Raw genomic sequence first — 21,177 nt, forward strand, 5'->3', positions numbered from 1 at the left:
CCTTGAGGGGAGACTGTGTATCAGCGATGGCTACAGCCAGGGCAGGCCGGAGGCAGCGGGTTCCTGGGGTGACCTCTGGGGCCTCAGGTCTCAAGTTGGGGAGACTCTGACTGCATCACAGCAAGAAGCTGGAGTGGGTGTGGGCATCCACATGTGCCCACGTCCTAGCTCGCGCCATCCCCCCTCCGAGTGTTCTGGGCCCTAAAATGGGGAATGACCAGCGGGCCTGGCGACTGTCAGAGCGACGAGCCCATGAAGGCATCCGGGGCGTCAGCCATGGCCCAGGCGCCGGGGTCCCAGGGCTCCCTCCCGAGCAACCTGCTGCCTCCCCCCAGCGCCCGGGGGCCGCCTCACTGAGGACTTCCACGTGGTAGTTCTTCACGGCCTCCCCCAGCTCGTTGGTGACCAGGCAGGTGTACTGCCCCGCGTCTTCCCTCTGGGCGTTCAGGATCTGCAGCCCGTGGGTGCCTGCTTGCGGAGCGGTGGCCGGGGTCACCTCAGGCAGGAGCTGGGGTTCGCCAGCCCGTCCTTGACCCCTCGCTCCTCCCTGCCCCCCACCCCCGAGGGCATCACCTGGGAGCAGCTGGATGTTGTTTGAGGCCTCGAATGGGGACCCGTCCTTCATCCAGGTGATGGTGGGGGAGGGGAAGGCCAGCGCCTCACAGATCAGAGAAATGGGGTTGTTGATGGTCACGGTCACCTCCTCGTCTGCACCGTCCTCGGTCACCCCCAGGATGGAGGGAGCCACTGTGACGGGAGGCAGGGGGGAGGAGGGGTGCTTGTGAACAGAGAGCCCGGCCCAGGAAGGCCTCAGGCGCGCGGTGCCCTGCGGTGCCATTTGCATTGCCCAGGTGGGAAACGGAGGCTCAGTGGAGCCCAGGCAGGTGCGGTCAGACTTGAACTCAGGCCCGGGGGACCCGGAGTCCCAGCTCTCCACCGCTGAGCAATACCACGGGGGAAGCTGGACAACTTCTGCCCAATTTCCCCAACGGCCTCTTAGCAGCCAGGGTATCTATTATAGTAATTTAACCGAAGTCTCCTCAGTTCTGTTTGCATTTCCAATCTGCGCCACTCCCGGAGTGTGGGGGCAGGGAGGGGGGCAAGGAGGTGGGGTGATGTTCCCTGCTGAGTAGCCGCTCTCTGCTGTCACTGACCCTAAAGTCCTCTTCCGGGCCCTGCAGGGACCATCCATTTGGCCATCAGCACTTTTAAAAGTGGATTTTCCGAGACCAGCCAGTGCCCCTCTCGATTTCGAAACCCCATTTCCCCAGCCCAACAAAACGGGGCTGCACCGCCCTCGAGAGCAGAGCGGACGGCTGGAGGCTGGCCTGTCCTCTCTCTAAGCCACAGAGCTCCCTCAGTGACATCAGCGCCGCCCACCTCCTGGGGCTGCTGGGAAGACTCCGCCAGGACAGCCTGGACACCTGCCTGGCTTGTAAGGGCTCAGCCACTAGAGCCGCCGCTGTTTGCTGTTGAACATGGAGAGCGTGGGGGAAGCTGCCTGCCAGGTCACCGTGGCCCTGCCTCCCGCCAGCACCAGGGCAGACATCGCTAATGGATCACCGCTCTCTTTCCCGCTGGACCCTGATGCAGTCCCTGAGTCCACCTCATCGCAATGCATCCAGGGAGCGGCCAGGAGAGGCCCAGCTCACCCAGGACGCTCAGCTGCACGTGCTTGGTCCTCTCCCCCGCGGTGTTGGCGGCGACGCAGGAGTAGTGGCCGGCGCTGGACAGGTTGGCCTGGAGGACCTGCAGGAGGGCTCCATCTGGAGAGATGTGCTGGGTGTCTCCACCGGCCAGGGGCCGGCCGTCTTTGAACCACGTGACCCTGGGCTGCGGGTGGCCTGTGTGGGGAGGAGAGAGGCAGGTAAGACAGTTCAGCAGGATTGGACCAGGTTGGAGCAGTGGTCACTCCAGGAAGGGGGCAGGGCGGAGGGGGACATGTTTTTCCATCTCAGTACAGAGGCCCATGCACCAGGGCAGGACACAGAAGCAGCCACCACGGGCAGGGGTCTCTTCCTAAAGGGTTTGACTGCCTTTTCCTTACTGAGGAGTGGACAGAGATGGCGGGTACAGACAGAAGAAAGACAAGATATTTCTTCGATCCTCCCATCCATCCACCCACCCATTCATGTATCTAAACATACCTATATACATACATGCATACATACACCTATCCACCTAACTTGTCCACCTATCCACCTCCCCATCCATCCATCCATCCATCCTTCCATCCATCCAGCCAGCCATCTTTCCATCCAGCCATTCTTCCATCCACCATCCATCCACCATCCATCCATCCATCCATCCACCCACCCACCCATCCAGCCAGCCATTCATCCACCTAAACATACATATATACATACATGCATACATACACCTATCCATCCTCCAATTTGTCCACCTATCCACCTCCCCATCCATCCATCCATCCATCCATCCATCCATCCATCTACCTATCCATCTATCCACCCGCCCACCTCCCCATCCACCCGCCCATCCATCCACCCATCCATCCACCCCAGTTCAGAAGCATAACGAAGGCCCTGAGGGAACCTCGGTGACAAGGTAGACCTGGGTCCTCAAGGAGCTCAGAGCCCCGCTGGGGTGCAGAGGTGTCACAAGGCCACCATGGATCAGTGTGGTCAGTACTGGGATGGGGTGCAGAGGGCCGGGATAGGCAGGCAAGATCCCCAGCACCCCCTTTTCACAGCTGCCTTCTCACCTTCCCCAGCCTGCCGTGTGGCCGTGTGGCCTTACCTGTGGCATTGCACGTCAGGTTGGCTGTCTGTCCCTCAGGCACCTTGACCATCTCCTCCAGGTCCTCATTCTCAATACTGGGAGGAACTGGAGAGCAGGGAGACAGCTGGTCACTGACCGGGGCTGGCTCCTGTGCCTTGGTTTCCCCATCCCCTCGTGCTTGCTTCCACAGGGCTGAGGGAGAACCAGTGCCCTGGGAGAAGGCTCTGATCAGGACAAGGTGGTGGTAGAAATATTTTCTCGGGGGCTGTGACGTACCCAGGACCTCCACGCTGAAGGTCCTCCGCGCCTCCCCAGCCTCGTTGCTGGCCAGGCACCAGTACAGGCCTCTGTCCCGCTCCTGGGTCCGGGTCACCTTCAGCATCCAGCCGCCTGGGGGGGGAGGAGAGTGGGCTCTGTGGCTCTGAGCAGCCTCTGTCCCGAGCCGAGCCAGGCTGACCACCAGGGAGAGGAGCGTGCCAGGCGCCTCCATCAGCTGTGCCTGCCTTCCCCAGTGCCCCATTCCTCAGGCGGGAAAACTGAGGCCCAGGAGGGTGAACAGATGGGAGGAGGCCCAGGACATTAGAGTAATGTCTGAGGCCCCGTTTCAGAAGAAGGACCTGTCACCTGGCGACCCCCACTTCTGGAGACCGGCCACGGCGAAAGGGACAGCCGCAGGCCTGCTGCGCTGATGGACCCTGGAAAAGGCCACCTTCTCCCAAGACCGGCCCAGGGGAGGCACACGCACGGGACACGAGATCACGGCTGCTCCTACGCCCGGGGCAGACATCACTAATGGATCACCGCTCTCCTTCCCGCTGGGCCCTGACACAGTCCCCGAGTCCACCTCATCGCAATGCACCTGGCAGCCCCGCCGAGTGCTCCCAGGAGGTGCCCACGGGGAAGCTGACTGCCACCCCAGCCTTGGAGCAGCCGGAGCATCCCTGCGGGTCCCTGAGGCTGGGCTCCAGGGGCCCTGACCTCCTCACAAGCTTTGGATGGGATACTGCCTCCCAGACCTCAGTTTCCCCGTCTGTATGTCAGCAAACCAACTCTGTGAGGAGGACGGCTATCAGAGGCGAAGGTGCTCAGAGCCTATGTCCATTCGCCCGCCTGCCCTGCTCTGTGAGATGTTCTATAGGCGCCTGAGAATTTTTGCTGCAGGACTTATCAGAACCTCGACTATATAAATGGTCGCTGTGAGTCTCTAGGAGGGGAGCAGATCAGGAAGCCTTCCTAAATGTATTCAAATCTGCTTCCTGGAGCACATCACCTGGGATGCCCTCTTGAGAGACCAACCGCTGAAATGTCCATCCCACCCACCCAGGCTGGCTGCTCGGGGTCAGAGGTCACGGGCATGTGCTGAGCAGAGGCAGAAGCGGAGGGCCAGGCCCGATCGCCGGACACTCCCCGATCGCCGGGCACCTTACCGGCCAAGAGGTAGGTGTCCTCCCCAGGGCGGAGCGGCTCCTCCCCTCGGAACCAGCGGACCCGCGGGGGCGGGATGCCCGTGGCCTCGCAGAGCAGCGTCAGGGGGCTGTGCAGGGCGGCCGTGACGTTGGTCAGCGGGTCCGAGTCTCCGGTGAGCTCCGGGGGCACTGGGCACAGAGACACGGCCTCATTCAGGGTGCAGACAGGGCTGTGGGCGCCGTCCTCCGCCCCAGCACGGCCCTCCCCCGGAGCCCCACCCCACGCAGAAGGGGCTGTGGAGCGGAGGTGACTCTGAGGGGTGAGTGGCGATCACAGTGTCAGGGTCAGGCAGACGCCTTGGGCCTCAGTTTCCCCAGCCCCCAGGAGGGATGCCAGGAGGATTCAACAAGAACCCGTGTCAAGCTCTCGGCACAGCGCTGAGCAAACGAGACGGGCTGAGAGCAAAGGTGGACACAGATGCGTCCCCCAGATCCACACGTCAGAGCCACATGGCGCTGTAGTGTCTGGAGCCGCGGTTTGCCGCTCTGTTGACTAATGAGTTTGCCCACTGACCTAGAGTCTCGATTCCAATAATTACAGGCTGTTGTTCCTTGTGATTAAGCCCCTATCCCAGTGGTCGGCAAACTCATTAGTCAACAGAGCAGCAAACTGAGGCTCGCGAGCTGTATGTGGCTCACAAGCCACAGTTTGCCGACCCTGATCTAGAGCATCCACTCGGTAAGGAAGCCCCGTTCTTTCAGGCTGGGGTGAGCGGGTGAGGGGGGTCCCAGCCACACTGCCCACCTCTCCCCTCTTCTCTCTCACCACTCTGCACGTCTGCCCGAGGCACACAGCAGGAGCTCAAGAAAAGATTGAAACCTCAAGGCTGTGCTAGCTCCCCTGAGCGTGCCACCTCTCCAGGCCTCTATGGGGTTTGTTCCCTCTGCCTGGCACCTGGTTAGCTCCCATCCTGCTTGTACATCTCAGCTGACAGGCCACCTCCTACAGGAGGCTGCCCTGACTTCCCCGACAGAGCTCAGGCCCCTGAATCCCCCGATCACATGTGAGTCAGGAGGAGAGAGCTGCTGATTTCCACGGTGCCCAGAACAGAGTAGGGGATAGACAGTAAGAGAGGGAAATGTGTGTGTGTGTGTGTGTGTGTGTGTGTGTGTGTGTGACAAAGAGAGAGAGAGAGAGAGAGAGAGAGAGAGAGAGAGAGAGAGAGAGAGAGAGAGAGAGAGAGAGAAGGGGGAGATTAGGGCTATTTGAAGCCAGTCCTGGTTTGGGAGCAGTGCTGCTGGCTTCCCCAGAGACCTCACCAGAGGCCCGCCTCTGGGGAGAATGAGGCGTGACCCCGGCACAGACTGAGGGCTGTGCCTGGAGATTGAACTGGCCTTGCCTTCTCCAGCCCGGGCCCCCTCCCCGCCCTCCTCCGGCCGGCCCGGGTCCTCACCCAGCACGGAGAGCGCAAACCTCCTCTCGGCCCTCCCAGCCACGTTCTCGGCCACACAGCTGTAGCGTCCGGCGTGGGCCGCCTGCGCCCGCTGCACGTGCAGGCTCCGCCCCTGGTTCTGCGGCCGCAGGCCGGGCTCGGCTCCCAGCGGCCGGCCGGCCCGCTCCCAGGTCACCCTGGGCGGGGGCTTCCCGGTGACGTTGCACTCCAGAGTGGCCTCCTCGCCCCGGACCACGGAGACCTGCGTGGGGGGCTCGCGGGGGCCGGCGATCTGCGGGGGAACTGGGGCGGGGAGAAGGCTGCTGTGGCCGCCGGGCAGCAAGCTCTCCCATCGGCCCCAGGCCGGCCCGTGCTCCCCACGGCCTCTCCCTGGCCCTGTGACCCGGCCAGGGGACCTCATCTCTCTGGGCCTCCGTTCTCCATCCTCATAATGGGGCCCTACGCTCCACTCCTGCCCCTGTCTGACCCTGGGGACCCGGGGAGGGGCCGCTGTCTCTCAGCACAGCCCCGAAGGATTGTGGGAGGTTTCCTTCCTCAGAAACCGGCCTTCCCACAGCTCAGGCCGTTGCTGGAGCCGGCCGGGGTTGGGGTTACTGTCTTATTTTCTTACTTTAAAAAAAAAAAAAAATATATATATATATATATATATATATATATATATATATATATATATATATATAAATATATATATATTATTGATTTCAGAGAGGAAGGAAGAGGAAGAGAGACAGAAGCATCAACGATGACAGGGAATCTTTGACCGGCTGCCTCCTGCACGCCCCCTACTGGGGACAGAGCCTGCAACCCAGGCCTGTGCCCTTGGCTGGAATCGAACCCAGGACCCTTCAGTCCACAGGCCGATGCTCCATCCACTGAGCCACACCGGCTAGGGCTCTTGGTCTTATTTTCTAAGGGGAGATATTTCATCTCATCCCTGCAGGACGCGCAGCCGGAGACTAAGGCTTCCGTTACGCACAGGAGCTTCGTAGAAATTTTACGTCCCTTCCAGTTTCTGTTTCAGGTTATGTTTTCCCCTCTGGGTCACTGGGGGCTCCCGGGGTCACGCTGCCCCCCTCAGGCTGAGGCTCGGAGCCGCAGGAGCTGGCTGGGAGGAGGGTAAGGAGATGCCTGGGATCTAAGAGGCCCGGGAAGTGCTCTCATGATGGCTGCCCCTGTCTTGGCTTGGACCCTGGGGGTGGAGTCTCCCCTGCCAGGTGCCTGCCTGCCCCCTTCCAGCCCCTCTTGCCTGGCTCAGGCCACCCCGCCCCGCTCACCGTGCACCTCCAGCTGCTGGTCCTGGCTGCTATTCCCGGCCACGTTGCTGCACTCACAGGTGTAGGTCCCCTCCTGGGCCGGCTGGGCTGGTCCCAGGTACAGCAGCCGCCCCACCGCCGACACCTGCTCCAGGCCGGGCCCCTCCCCGGGCACGGGCTGACCTGGATGTGGCAAGAAACGGCTCCCGGTTCCTGGTCCCCCCCACCGGGAGCGCTTGTCGCCACCCCATCCTGGCCCAGTCCTGCAGGAGGAGGCTGTCCCTGCCCTGGATGGGTGTCCCCACCCCAGAGTCTGGCGGAGATGGAGACGGTGGGCCTACAGCCCCAGGGGAGTGTCCTTGGTTACAGAAATGACACTGTCCTCAGTCCCACGTCTGCTCGGTCCCCATGTCTGCTGGGCACCCCAGCCCCTTCCGTACCGTCCTTCCTCCAGGTGATCTTGGGGAAAGGGACTCCCCGGCATTCGCAGGACAGCCTGGCGGGGTGGCCCTCGGTCACGGTGAGGATGCGGGGCTCCCTCGAGGGGAACGCTGGAGGGACTGAGAGGAGAGAGGGGGTGAGGGGGTGGGGGCTGGGAGGGGACCAGCCGAGGCAGCAGTCCCCCCGGGCACGCGAGCTGGCCGCGTAGGGGCGGGGCGGGGCGGGAGGGACCGCAGCCCGGCCCAGGAGTCCCTCACCCCAGACGTTGAGGTTGTAGTGCTTCTCCGAGCGGCCGGCCTGGTTCAGCGCCTCGCAGGTGTAGTGGCCGGCATCTCTCACCTCTGCCCTGTCCACCTGGCCGGCGGCGACAGGAGCTGTCAGGGGGGCAGCGCGGACGGGGTGCCCCGGGACGGACTGTGCGACTGCGCCCCAACCTCTCCACCCGGCCCGGGCACCTCCTGCCCCCTGCAGTTTCCCGAAGCCGGTGCCTGCGGGGGGCCTCCTGTGGGTCAGGCGCAGGAATGGGCTCCCTACGTGGCAGCCCTGCCAGCCACACCCGCAGCCCAGCCCGTTCTGGCAGAGCCCTGAGGAGAAGGTGCAGGGTGAAGGGGGGGGGGGGGGGGGGGGACCCTGTCCTCAGGGGTCAGAGCCTGACAGGGTGACGGCGGCAGCTCTGAGGGAAGGAGAGGCAGGCTTTCCAGACAGAGCAAACCAGGTCAGAAATGACCATATCACAAGGAGTAGGGCGGTGGGAGGAAAAGGAGCAGGCTGGAGTGCAAGGTTCTCCCCAGCAGCAGCGGAGGCAACACCCCTCCCGGAGCTGACGTGGATGAGCTGTGCTCTGGGGCAGGGCGGGACCTCACGGGCCTGCCTCTGAGAACCCTCCCACCTCCCAGGAGAGAGGCACCGATGTGTCTGCAGGAAAGAGACCCAGGCCAGTGTGTCAGGACGCTGGGGGAGGCGCAGCCAGAGGAGGCGGAGCTAGAGGTTAAATCCAGGCTGACTCCAGAGTCCCGGCCCCACACACCCCTGCCTTGCTGGGCCGGAGGCCGATACCGGGGCTTCAAGGCCCAAAGATGAGGCGGCTTCGGAACAAGGAGTGGAAAACAAGCAGAAAGAGCTGCCGGCTTCGTGGGGGGCGGAGGGGCCCGAAGGCTCAGTCCCCGAAGGATGCGCCCTGGGTGTTGGGTCTGGGGGGGCCCCCATGGCCCCCGCCCCTCCCCCAGCCCCCGGGCTCGGCTCCACTCGCCTCCAGCAGGGCCCCGTTGGCGGAGAGGCGGGCTCCGGGCCGCGGCTCCAGGGGGCGGCCGTCCTTCCGCCAGCTCAGCACGGGCGGGGGCACGGCGTGGCTCTGGCACTCCAGCACCACCGGCTGGCTGGCCACGACGGAGACGTCCCGCTCCTCCCCGAGGATGCTGGGCGGCACTGGGAGGGCGGAGGGGCACCTCAGCAGGTGTGTGTGTGGTGGGGGGACCAGCCCTCTCATCCCCCCTGGACGACCTCCAGCGCCAGCCTCAAAAGGAGGCCCAGGCCCAGGGGCCGGTGGGTGGTAACAGCGGCCGCATCCCGGCCGACGGCACCTCAGGACAAGAGTTACCTCCCAGGTAACCTCGGGGGGGACCGCAGGGAGGGGACCCGGGGTTTCTCTGTATTGTTTCCGGCAGCTCACGTGAGTCTACAGTGATCTCAAGCTCCTTTTTAAAATTTAAATAGCTTTACTTCTTAAATGTGTGTTTAAAGGCAGGCCCCCAGCCACCTCTCCTGCGGCGTGGGGTCAGGAAGGCGGGTCCGGAGTCAGAGGCCCTGGCCAGAGCCCTGGGCCTGACACTGGCCACTTGTGATGATGGGCAGCTCAGCCGGCGCCACCGGCAACGAAATGCAATGACCCCGGGGCACACGCTGCCCACTGACCATCATCCGGACTCTGCGATGGGAGGAGCTGGACTGGAACGTGCCCCCAGCCTGTACCCCCCACCCAGGCTCCACATTTCCCAGAGCTCCTTGTGCATCTACAGAGACCTCACAAGATCCCTTCCAAGGACATTTTATTTTATTATTATTTTTAGTATATATTTTTTGTTGATTTCAGAGAGGACAGGAGAGGGAGAGAAACATCCATGATGAGAAAGAATCATTGATTGGCTGCCTCCTGCACACCCCCTACTGGGGATCCAGCCTGTAATCCAGGCATATGCCCTTGACTGGAATTGAACCCGTGACCCTTCAGTCCGCAAGCTGACCCTCTATCCACCGAGCCAAGCTGGCCAGGGCATCGAGGACATTTTAAAACCAGAGCAACTGTCACTCTGCTGAGTGTGGTGAGCCCCAAGACACCTTGGGAGTGGGTGCCACCTTCGCCCATTGCACAGATGAACAAACGGAGGCTCAGAGGAGCAAAGTGACCATCCCGAGGCCACGGAGCTAAGACGTGGCGGAGGCAGGATTTGAACCCCGGATCCATGCACTGCAGAGCCGGTCCCAAAACACCACCCCACACCACCTTGCCCAAATGCACCGTCACCCCCACTGACCCAGGAGAGTGAATACGTCCAACTGTCGGCTCTTGGCCATGGGTGCCTCCTGCCACTGCACTCGGATCCCCTGGCTGAGTGAGGCCACCCACCCTCCCACCCGCCTCACCCTCCAACTGACCCCCCGGGAAGGCAGCTCAGGCTCAGGCCGCATGTCTCACACCCACCACCTCCTCTGAGTGCGACCGGACAGCCCCCTGCCCCACGCTCCTGGGCTGCAGCCTCCGGGCCCGACACTCACCGTGGACGTGCAGGGCGACCTCCCGGCGGTCCTCGCCCACGGCACTCACCGCCACGCAGGAGTAGGTGCCCGCGTCAGAGGCCCGGGCGCTGGCCAGCGTGAGGCTGCGGCCCCCGGGAAGGACCTGCGCCCCAGAAGGAAGCCCCCGTGAGGTTATGCACCCCGAGGCCAGCTCCACACCTTCCACACCTTCCCCAGCTGGCCCTGCTGACGGCACGCCCGGGCAGCCTGCTCCAGACGCCCGGTACCCCCAGACCTCAGCCTGGCTGGCGGGCAATCACAGGGGTCCCCCGAGAGGGCCCCCTATAACCTCGCTGTGGCTAGTGAGCCCTTGGGAGGGGCCAGCCCGCAAGCGTAGGCTACACAGCGGGTCCCAGAGTTAGTACGAAAAGGATGCAAAACATCTCCCTCATCGCTTTCCATATTGGCGATGATGGAATTACGCTGTTTGGATAGACTGGGTTAGCCGAAATGCCTATTAAAATTGCGTTCACCTGTTTCTCCTCACTCACCTCCTGCAGCTGCGGGCACTCTAGCTCACACGCACTTGTTTCTGGAGATGATGCTGAGACTCTCTGCTCAGCAGCCCCTCCCCGTCCCCCCGCCCGCCCTGGGCGGTCACCGCTCCTCCCTCCCCTTGGAGCTCCGGGCCTGGCCTCTGCGCCCAGCACCTCCCCTGTCCCCGAGGCGGCAGGAGGTAGCAGGCCGCCCAGCCCTACTGACCTGGGGGCCGGAGGTCCCTGCCGTGGACACGGGGTTTCCGTCCTTCAGCCACAGCAGGGTGGGGCTGGGGCTGCCGGTGGCGCTGCAGGTCAGCCGGACCGGGGCACCGAGCAGCACGGGGCCCGGCAGGCTGGGCGGCAGCGTGATGTGCGGAGGCACTGCAGGGGCAGGGGGAGGGAGGTGGTACAGCACATAGGCTGAGCCCCACTCGGGACATATCAGGGAGGGCACCTGGCTGGGTCACCCCCTCCCAGGCCACACACAAAAGCACAGGGACGGCCACTCAACATGGGCAGATACCCCTGCACAGTTCTCAAGGCTGCTCATCTTATCTTTTAAAAAATACATATATTTTTTTTATTGGTTTCAGAGAGGAAGGGAGAGGGAGGGAGAGAGAAACATCAATGATGAGAGAGAATCATTGATCAGCTGCCTCCTGCATGCCCTCCACTGGGGATCGAGGCCACAACCCTGGGCCTGTGCACTGACTGGGAATGGAACCCAGGACCCTTCCGTCCACAGACTGATGCTCTACCCACTGAGCAAACCGGCCAGGGCTCATCTCATCCTTTCGAGGCCATCCTGAGGCCTCTGCAGAGGAGAACCAGGGCTCCGGGAGGCAGTCACCGGCCCGAGGTGGCCGGCCAGGAAGCCGCAGCACCTGCGTGTGGGCCTCCTGCTCAGCCCATCCCGGGCGCTGAGGGCTGATGAGGGCTCAGGACCCCGGGCAGGTCCTGGTTTCCGGCTCAGAGGCATCAGCTCAAACGCTCGCCTGCGGGCAGCCCCGCGGAGGCAGGTGATGACCCTCCTGTATCTGGGAGCCACGAGCCAGGATGCCCGGGGCCCCTGCCCAGCTCCCTCTGCTCTGAGGACAAAGACCGGAGCCCTTCATGCCCATCTCCCCAGCCCGGCCCCTCTTCCCCTGGTTCTGTGGGCTCCAGGCCCCGGCCTCCTCGCCTTTCCTCATCCCCCCTCTCTCTGCACCGCAGGCCTGGCAGGCGGTCTCTGTTTCAAAATCCAGCTCTCCAAGACGCTTCCGGGCTCCCAGGCCAGGTCAGAGCCAGGCTCCCGGCCCTCAGGGGTATGCACCTAGCCTTTGCTAGCTCTTGTCACCGCATCAGGAGCGGGGCTCTGGGTAATGACCTACCCCTGAGTCCTCCCCTAGCAGGAAGCACCGGCCTGCCCCCTCAGGGCGGCAGCACCAGGGTTTGGGGTCCCCAGACCGTGTCCTTCATCAATGCAGTTGCAGAGAAGGTGGGTAGATGGAGGAATGGATGGCTGAGTGGATGGATGGATGGATGGATGGATGGATTGGCGGATGGGTGGACAGATGGATTGTTAGATGGGTGGATGAGTGGGCAGAGAATTGGATGGATGATTGGATCAATGGGTGGACAGTTGGGTATGGATATACGGATGCATGGATATTCGGATGGATAATGAATGGATAAAATAATAGATGGATGAATGGATGATGGATGGGTGGATAGATGATGGAAGAAAGGATGGATACATGGATGAATGATGAGTGGGAAAATGAATGGATGATGGATGGAAGAAAGGATGGATGAATAGATGTATAAATGATGAATGGATGAATTATGGATGCAAGAAAACATGGATGAGTGGATAATGGATAGGTAGATGATGGGTGGAAGGAAGGAAGGGAGGATGGATGAGTAGATGGGTGGATGGTGAATGGATGAATTATGGATGCAAGAAAACATAGATGGATGAGTTGATAATGGATAGGTGGATGATGGGAGGGGGGAAGGAAGGATGAGTGGATGGGTGGATGATGAATGGATGGATATGGGGTAGATTTGAAGACAAATAGATGGAAAATAATTGTTGCACAAGGACCGTTAGTCCCGAGGCGCTCACCATTGACCCGCAGGCCGAACTGCAGCTCGGTGCGACCCGCCACATTGATCGCCACGCAGAGGTAGCTCCCGGCGTCCGAAAGCCGGGCTCGCTCAATGCGGAGAACTCTCCCGTCAGCGGACACCATGACGCCCTCCCGCGCAGAGACAGGCTGGCGGCCCTTGAACCAGGAGATGTCTGCGGGAGAGAAGAGAGGCACTGGGGTCCTGCCCGCCCTTCAGACCGTGCTGTGTACTGGGCGGTGCTGCCCGAGAGAGGACCAGGGCAGAGAGGAAGCCCCGGGGGTGAGCGGCCGAGAGCAGGGAGAGTCCACGCGGGCCTGCCCCCCTCGGCTCCTGCTTTAGAGGAGAATCCAGAGCACCCCGAAACGGCAGCCTCAGAAACACGGAGCAATTGTATGCAGTTCCTGCATCCTGCCAGGGCCCATCCCGGAACCTAACAGGGTATTTGCCCCATCGGGTGGGGCAATAACCTTAGAGCTCGCTACCCTGGGTGGACCTGGTTCAAGGGGGGGTTGGGGCGGGGAGGAAATGGGCCCTCCTCCTGGGCCCATCCTGGCTGCCCAACACCCACACCAGCCCCAAGCTCCCAGCCTTTGCCGCAACTGTTAGTCTAGAGCACATGTGTCAAACACAAGGCCCGCGGGCCAAATCCGTCCCGCCAGGCCTTGCAATGTGGCCCGCACCGCACTGTCATCACTGCACTCCGCTGCGTTTCCATCACAATGACAGTTTATGACTGTTCAGTAAACCATTCGGCCCGCGATTTAGGCTGGATTTTAGATTTTGGCCCCTTCTCTGATTGAGTTCGACACCCCTAGTCTAGAGCAGTGGTTGGCAAACTCATTAGTCCACAGAGCCAAACATCAACAGCACAACGACTGAAATGTCTTCTGAGAGCCACATTTTTTAAACTTAAACTTCTTCTGACGCCACTTCTTCAGAATAGACCCGCCCAGGCCGTGGTATCTTGTGGAAGAGCCACACTCAAGGGGCCAAAGAGCTGCCTGTGGCTCTCGAGCTGCAGTTTGACGACCACTGAAGGAGAGGCAGACAGACAGCGACTTGGCAACTGGGCGGCCCGGCCCTCACCCCCAGCGGGACGGCCTGTGAAGCTCCAGCTCCAGACAAAGCCGTGCGGCTTTGCTTCAGACACCAGCGCCCTCGCTTCCCGGCCTTTGGGCCAAGGTCAAGCGCAGACACCACCGCACAGGCTCTGGGCCCTGGCGATGCCAGGCATGCCATGGGCACTGGTGAACAGCTGTTGAGGAGGAAGAGAGGAAAGTGCAAAGAACAGGCAGAGGGGCCTGCTGAGCCACCCTGTCTCTACAACCTGAGCAGCGGCCAGCCTCAGCAGGTGGGGCCTGAGGCCGGGGCGGGCGGCTTTCCGTCACCGGGAGGGGTCTTACCTGGAGGGGGCACGCCGGAGGCCAGGCACTCCAAGGTCACCGAGGCGTTTTCCAGCACCGCCTTGTTGGCCAGGACCGGCTCGATGTTGGGGGGCACTGGGGGAGACAGGGAGCGCCCTCAACTCTCAGCCATTCCAACGTCTCTCCCCAGCCTTCCTGAAAGGCCCAGGGCGACAAGAGCCCCCCACCCCGGCTCATGCCCTCCGACCCAGGAACCCCCTCCTGAGCCATGCCCAAGAATAAACCTTCATTGCAATCACACAGGGACCGCCCCAGCACCCACCCCCAGGACAGCCGGCCCCAGCGGGAAGGCGGAACCCAGAGAGCCATGGAAATGGCAAGTGCAAGGACCTGCCCACCTGTGCGAGGATGCAAAGGAACCCCCAAAACAAATAGGGCAGCAAAGGCAAATATGGCTGCGGACAAGCGTGTCCCGTAAAATCCCTCAGAAAGCCACCCCTGGGGGCACTCAGCAGACTTTCTTTCCTTTTTTAAATGTATTTGTGTTGATCTCAGACGAAGGGAGAGGGAGAGACACTCATCAATGATGAGAGAGAATCATCTATTGGCTGCCCCCCGCTTGGGGATCGAGCCCGCAACCCAGGCAGGTGCCCTGACCTGGAATTGAACCCTGACCTCCTGGTTCATAGGCCGACACCCATCCACTGAGCCACCCAGGCCGAGTGGGCAGAAGACTTCCTATTTCTAAAGTCAAGGTCACGACTAGATTTTAACCCCCACCTTCCTCACCAGCCCCCGCAGCAGCCCGAGGGCCCTCACAGGACCCCCACCCTCCGCCCCCGGGTCCTCACCCAGAACCTTGAGCAGCACATCCTTTCTGCTCTCGCCGGCCACGTTGGTGGCGACACAGGTGTAGACGCCTTCATCCCTCAGGTCCACCTTCTCAATCTGGGGTGGGGGTGGGGTGGGGGGCAGAGGTGTGTCATGGGGAGGGGGGGCTGGGGCATGGGGTCCGGAACCGGAACCGGAAGTCCTCAGAACGGTGCTGGGACGTGACCAGTGGCCAGGCCGCGTGGACCCAGGAGCAGGCGGGGGGAGGCATGGGCGCGAGTTTGGCTCTGGGTGCAGTTTGAACCGCACACAGACTCCAGGGAACCCCCCCTCCAATCTTGGGGACCCCCCCTTCTGCCCACTTTCTCCCTCTGACAGCTGAAGCTCTTCAGTCCACTGAGAATTCCCAGCTGAACTGGCTCTTTGCGGGCCCTGCTGGGGCCTCCAGGGCCCCTAGGATGTGGCTCCTCCTTCTATGCCAGGTCGCCCGCTAGCCCTAGGGCCCCCCAATGTACCTGCAGGTTTCCCCCCGAGGCTGCCAGGGCCACCCCGTCCTTCCACCAGCGGAGGCTCGGAGCAGGCGCCCCGGTGCCCGCACACCGGAGGGTCACAGGCTGCAGGAAGGGGGCGGTGACCTTCTCACCGCCGACGATGACCGCCGACGGGAGCTCTGGGCAGGGGGAGGCGGAGAGGACAGGCCAGGGTCAGCAGGGGGCAGTGTACCCAGCAGCCCCTCATGCCGGGGATTAGGAGTGGCCTGCAGAGCTGCCCTCCAGCCTCCCCCACTCATCCCCTAGACACCTGGCTTTGGGGGAGAGTGGCCGCCTGGACCCAGCACAGCAGGTCTTTCCTTTCTTTAAAAAGTCTCCCATCCACCCACCCACCCACCCATTCACCCACCCACCCATCCACCCATCCACCCATTCACCCATCTACCCATCCATCCATCCACCCATTCACCTGCCCATCCATCCATCCATTCATCCATCCATCCATCCATCCATCCACTCATCTATCCATCTATTCAACCACCCATCTACCCATCCATCCATCATTGAGCATCTATCTACTCTGAGCCCCAAGTGTACCAGACACAGGGACACAGCCAGGAATGGTGGCCGCTGTGTTGTCCTCCCAGAGCTGGGCTGAGAGTCGGACAACGAAACAAGCACTGCCAGTACAGGGAGTGGCGAGCGACAGCCAAGAGAGGGTGGGCGGTGTGGGTTATTAGCGCCACAGTGAAATCAAGGAGGGCTTCTGGGAGGAAGGGGCGTTTTAGGACAGGCCTGAAAAACAAAGAAGTGCTAGGAGGCAAAGAAGGAGAATGCTCTGGGAACAGAAACAGCGTTTTCAGGCACGGAGGTGAGAGAGCTGACATATTTAAAGAGCTGAATGAAGTTCGTGGTGGTCAGTGGGCAGAGAGGGAAGCCTGGGGAGAAAACTGAGGCCTGAGGCCTGGACACGTGACAATGGGGTGGACAGCTCAGACCAGCCTCGCATGCCTCTTCTCTCTGGGGAGCTGGGCAGCACAGCCCAGACGTGCCGCCTAGAGAAGACCAGCCCCCCATCCCTCCCCGGCCCCCCAGAGGCACGGTGGCCTCGGTCCCGGCTCCCCTCCACCGGCCTCGGCTGCCCTGGCCGCTCACCGTGCACAGACAGCTCCACCTCGGCGCCCGCGGTGCCCGCCTCGTTGGTGGCCTGGCAGGAGAAGACGCCCGCGTGGCCCGGCTCCACGTGGTCGATGTGCAGCGTGGTCCCCTGGGCGGCCACCTGCACCCCCTCCAGCTCCTCGGCCGGGCGGCCATTCTGCAGCCATCTGAGGGGGGGGGGGGGGCGGTCAGCCTGTGGCCGGGGAGGAGGGCCAGCGGACAAGCAGCATCTTCGCCTGCTCGCACATCCGGCCTTTGTCAGGCCTCTGGGAGGGGGTGTCTCTCCAAAGCATGTGCCCTCTGCGCCCAGCCCTGGCCCCAGCCCGGGTCTCCACACCCTCCCCGCCCACCCCCCACATACGCACTGGATAGTGGGCGCCGGGGAGCCCGAGGCCTGGCAGGGAACTTCCAGGCGCTGTCCCACGAGGGTGGTCACCTGGCCCAGGCCTTCAGCCACCAGGAGCTGGGGGGGCACTGCAGGCAGGAGCCCCACTGGGTGGTCAGCGCTGAGCACGTCCCTGCCTGGAGCCCTCTACGTCCCCCGGGGCCCCGGAAGGAGGCCCCAGGCACACCCCGCCATCCCAGTTCCCGCCACCTCGCTCCCCCTCCTCTCCAGCCCCTCTGGGCCAGCCCCAATCAGCCCCCGAGAGGCCTGTCCATCCAGGGGAAGGCAGGGGACGGCCGCTCCCCACTGCCCCCAGAACCGCTGCCCCCAACCCCGCATGGGGCCTCGGGGGTTTCTGGGTGAACGTCCACCCGTGGACAGAGGCGGCTCCTGGAGGGGCTGCGGGCGCCGGCCGGTGGTCGGTGTGGGAGGAGGGGCCCCGGCCCGGGGGCTCACCCTGCACCTCCACGGCGTACTCCAGCACAGCCTCGCCCGCCGGGCTGCTGGCCACGCAGCTGTACAGGCCGCCGGACGCCTCCGCCAGGCTCTCCAGGCTCAGCAGGCCGCCGCCCGCCTCCAGCCACGTCCCGTTGCTCTCCGCCAGGGGCAGCCCCTCGTGGAGCCAGGACAGGGTGGGGGGCGGGTAGCCGCGGGCCGCGCACTCCAGGCCCAGGGGCCTCCCGGCCACCGCCTTCACCAAGTGCGGCCCCTCGCCGGCGCCCTCGATGGTGGGCGGGACTAGGGAGGAGGCAGGGGCTGCTCAGGGACGGGAGGTCCCCGCCAGCCCTGGTGCAGCCCCCCGCCCACCCCCCGCAGACCCCTCATCATGGACGAGCCTCCTCCCGCACCTGCACTGGCCAGACCCTTTGCGCAGAAGTCAGCTCCTGCAGGGAGCCTGCCCCAGGCAGGCCTTCGCAGCCCAGAGTCCCTCCCTCCGCTTGCCCAGCTGGCCGCCGCTCACAGCTGACCCCGGCCGGCTGACCCCGGCCGCTCACCGTACACCTCCAGCCGGGCGGCCTTCTCCGCGACGCCCACGGGGTTGCTGGCCTGGCAGGTGTAGATGCCCGCGTCCGAGCCCCGGGCCCGCGCCAGCTGCAGCTGCCGGCCGCCCCGGGCGTAGGCGGCCTCGGGGCTGGGGGGCAGCGGGGCCCCGTCCTTGAACCAGGTGATGTCAGGGGCGGGCACGCCGCGGGCCTCACACAGCAGCCGCGCCGGGTGGCCCTCCATGACGGCCACCTCGCTGGTCTCGTTGGAGCCCCAGATGGTGGGAGGTGCTGAGGACAATGGGGGGGAGGAGGGGAGCGGTCACTCATCACATCTAAAGAAAGGGACTTGATTTTTTTAAGTTAAAGGAACAATCACCCCTGCGAGGTGGGATGGGACCATGGGGCTTGGGGGACAGTGGTCCAGATCCCCTATCCGCCTCCTCCTCGGCTTTACTGGCCTGGGGCGCATCCCCCCGCCTCCCGATTCTGCTCTCGCCCTTCCTCCGTGCAGTGGGCAGCCGAGGGGGCCTGGCCGGCAGCCCGGGGCGGGCCTGGCGGGGCTGGGCTCACCGTGGATCCGGAGCTGGAAGTCCTTGGCCTGCTGGCCGGCGGGGCTGAAGGCCACGCACTGGTACCGCCCCTCGTCGCCCAGGTGGCTGCTGGCGATCCGGAGCAGCTGGCCGTCCTCCAGGAGCTGGATGTGCGGGTCCCCGGGCAGGACCGGCCTGGAAAGAGGTCAGGACGGTGGGACGCAGGCTGAGGCGCAAGCAGGGGTGGCGCCCAGACCACAAAGAGGCTGAGAGGGTCCCTTCGTCCGACGGTGCCAACAGCCCCAGTGCCCGGCCCCGGCGATCAGACTAAACGTGTCCGACGGGCGGGCGCCTGGAGGAGTCAGCGCTGACCCCGCCACGCCGCTGACCCCAGACCGCTAAGTGGGAGGAGCCGGACACAAAGGCCCCACGTGTGGCTGCGTGGAGCGTGGACCGTGCAGGACGTGCAGGTGCATCTGCAGACAGAGCGGCCGGGGGAGTGGCTGCCCATGGGCGTGGGGTCTCCTTGGGGAGACGGAATGTTCTGGAACTAGACAGGGTGATGCTTGTGCAACACCGTGGATCTGCCAGATGCCACTGAACTGTGGGCGTCAGGTTATGTGGATCCCCCCACACCCCCAAAAAAACAACATTAAAAATAAAAGGAAGGCTGAGTGACGAGGAGAAAGCCCTGCTGGGTGAGAGTGGGGTCTCAGCTGGGTGACCCAGGCTGGGGTGGGAGGTGCCCACGCTGCCCTCTGCCTGGGCCCTGGTGGCACGTGCGATGCCTGTCAAGGTCCCCCCTGAATTCAACCTCCCCAGAGCCCCCCCAGCCCCCCCGGCCCAGGACACCCCCGGGCTGCCCGCAGGCAGGCCACTCACTGCCTGTCCTTGGTCCACTCCACCTGGGGCGCAGGGACCCCCGCAGTCCGGCACTCCAGCTCCACCCGGGCCCCGGCCAGGCCCAGCACCTCCTGGGCAGCCCCGGCTCCCAGCACGGAGGGTGGGACTGAGGACAAAGGGCAGGGGTGCGACGGCTCACACCTGCAGCCCTGCCTTCCCCCACCCCTCAGGCCCTAGCCATGCAGGTCCCCCTCCTGGAGCCCCTTCCCTCCCATGTCCTGCCTGGAGGCCCCCAAAGCCCCGGCTGGACTGGCCGCACACCGGGCTCCCTGCACAGCCTGCACTCTGCTTGGCGAATCATGTGACTGTCGAACGTCCGCTGAGAGCTGTGTGGGGAGCTGGGCCTGGTGTGCCCCTCTGTGCCCTGCTCTCAGCACACACGGCGCCCCCCGCCCCCCCGCCCCAGCCTCACTCACCGAGCACCAGAAGCTCGAAGTCCCGCTGCGCGGTGCCCGCCTGGTTCTCCGCCCGGCAGGAGTAGAGGCCGGAATCGCCCGCCTGGACCCTGGGGAGGTGCAGGGCCCGGGCCTCGCTCAGGAGGCGGTGGCTGTCCCCGTCCGGGATCTGGGCAAAGAGGTCAGAGGGAGCTGGTGACGGGGTGTGGAGCCCCTTCATTGGCAATAAGGGGACTGAGGTCCCCGGAGCTGGCTGGGCTGGTGACGGGAACCCTGGAAGAGTGCCGTGTCCCCGCCACCATGCAGCCCTCCAGGCTTCCCTGTGAGGCCTCAGTCCTCCCAGCCCTGAGCCCCAGCACCCTCAGGGAACGGGTCACACCGCCCTGCCATCAGCCCCACCCTCACCTGGCCGCCCCGGGGTGGCGGGGGGGACACCCACCGGCTGCCCGTCCTTGAACCACGCGACCTCGGGGGCTGGGAAGCCGCTGGCGTCGCACTCCAGCGTCAGGGACTGGCCGGCCATGCCCGACACGTTGGCCCTGCGTCCGTCCTCCCGGATGCTGGGGGGCACTGGGCACAGGGAGAGGTAGAGGAGCCTCCTCCCCAGAGTCCCCGGCGCCCGACGGCGGTGCCAGCCAGGGGCGCCCTCTCTGGCACGCAGCTCTGCAAGATGCCGGAGGCCTGGCCCACCCGGCCGACACTCCCCCATCGCCACGGTCCCTGCGAGGGCCCCGGCGGGAGTCTCCTGGGTGTGTCTTTGGGACAAACGTCCAGGCAAGTCCCCGCAGGGAGAGCCGGGTGCCGGTCACAGGGGGCCGAAGGGGGCCCATGAGGAGCCATTAAACTGCCCCCCACCCCTGCAGGATGGGCACGAGGAGGGCAAGGGCCCCTGTCCTCTGCCCACGGCACGTGGGTGGGGTGGGTGAGCAGGTCTCAGTGGGGCGGCCAGCGGCGCTCACCTTGTATGAAGTCACCCCCAGACCATCCAGAGGCCCTGATGGAGCTCGGGCTCGCCCCCTCACCCTCCGGAGGGGGGTGCCCACACGGCCGGCCACTCTCCCGCCGCCCCGAGCGCTCCCCGCCCCGGGCACCGCGGGCAGCCCGTCCCGGCGAGGTGGGTGCCGGCCGCCCCGCGCGGGGGCCATGCTCACCGAGGACCACCAGCTTGGCTCTCCGGGACGCCGAGCCCGCCTCGTTGGTGGCCTGGCACTCGTAGTCGCCGCTGTCGCCAGGGGAGACCTCGGCCAGGAACAGGGAGCCTCCGTCCAGCACCGCCAGCCCCGGCCGGCCGCGCAGCGGCTCCGCCGACGGGCCCTTCCGCCACGTGACCTGAGGCTGGGGGGTCCCTGGCCGGGGCGGGGGTCAGCAGTGTGAACACTTGCCTCTCCCCTCCCCACCCGCACCGTCCCCCTCCCAACCCCCCTGCACTCCCCCAACAAAGCTGCATGAGCTTC

General features: G+C 64.1%; 1 protein-coding gene across 1 annotated transcript in view; it reads right to left on the reverse strand.

The window, feature by feature from the left end:
• Positions 1 to 21,177, reverse strand: part of HMCN2 (hemicentin 2) — a 128,630-nt gene that overhangs the window by 40,658 nt on the left and 66,795 nt on the right. Inside the window, 26 exon segments of the mRNA XM_045573639.1 lie at positions 355 to 468; positions 574 to 747; positions 1,653 to 1,844; positions 2,761 to 2,847; positions 3,019 to 3,132; positions 4,170 to 4,337; positions 5,603 to 5,884; positions 6,877 to 7,038; positions 7,296 to 7,415; positions 7,554 to 7,650; positions 8,546 to 8,721; positions 10,069 to 10,192; positions 10,792 to 10,949; positions 12,676 to 12,852; positions 14,084 to 14,179; positions 14,896 to 14,992; positions 15,391 to 15,545; positions 16,522 to 16,691; positions 16,890 to 16,998; positions 17,366 to 17,647; positions 17,905 to 18,183; positions 18,466 to 18,620; positions 19,308 to 19,434; positions 19,745 to 19,892; positions 20,163 to 20,293; positions 20,875 to 21,069. Of these exon segments, the coding sequence (XP_045429595.1) occupies positions 355 to 468; positions 574 to 747; positions 1,653 to 1,844; positions 2,761 to 2,847; positions 3,019 to 3,132; positions 4,170 to 4,337; positions 5,603 to 5,884; positions 6,877 to 7,038; positions 7,296 to 7,415; positions 7,554 to 7,650; positions 8,546 to 8,721; positions 10,069 to 10,192; positions 10,792 to 10,949; positions 12,676 to 12,852; positions 14,084 to 14,179; positions 14,896 to 14,992; positions 15,391 to 15,545; positions 16,522 to 16,691; positions 16,890 to 16,998; positions 17,366 to 17,647; positions 17,905 to 18,183; positions 18,466 to 18,620; positions 19,308 to 19,434; positions 19,745 to 19,892; positions 20,163 to 20,293; positions 20,875 to 21,069 (4,089 nt within the window).

The sequence above is a fragment of the Pipistrellus kuhlii genome, unplaced genomic scaffold, assembly GCF_014108245.1.
Source record: "Pipistrellus kuhlii isolate mPipKuh1 unplaced genomic scaffold, mPipKuh1.p scaffold_m20_p_53, whole genome shotgun sequence".
Lineage (NCBI taxonomy): Eukaryota > Metazoa > Chordata > Mammalia > Chiroptera > Vespertilionidae > Pipistrellus > Pipistrellus kuhlii.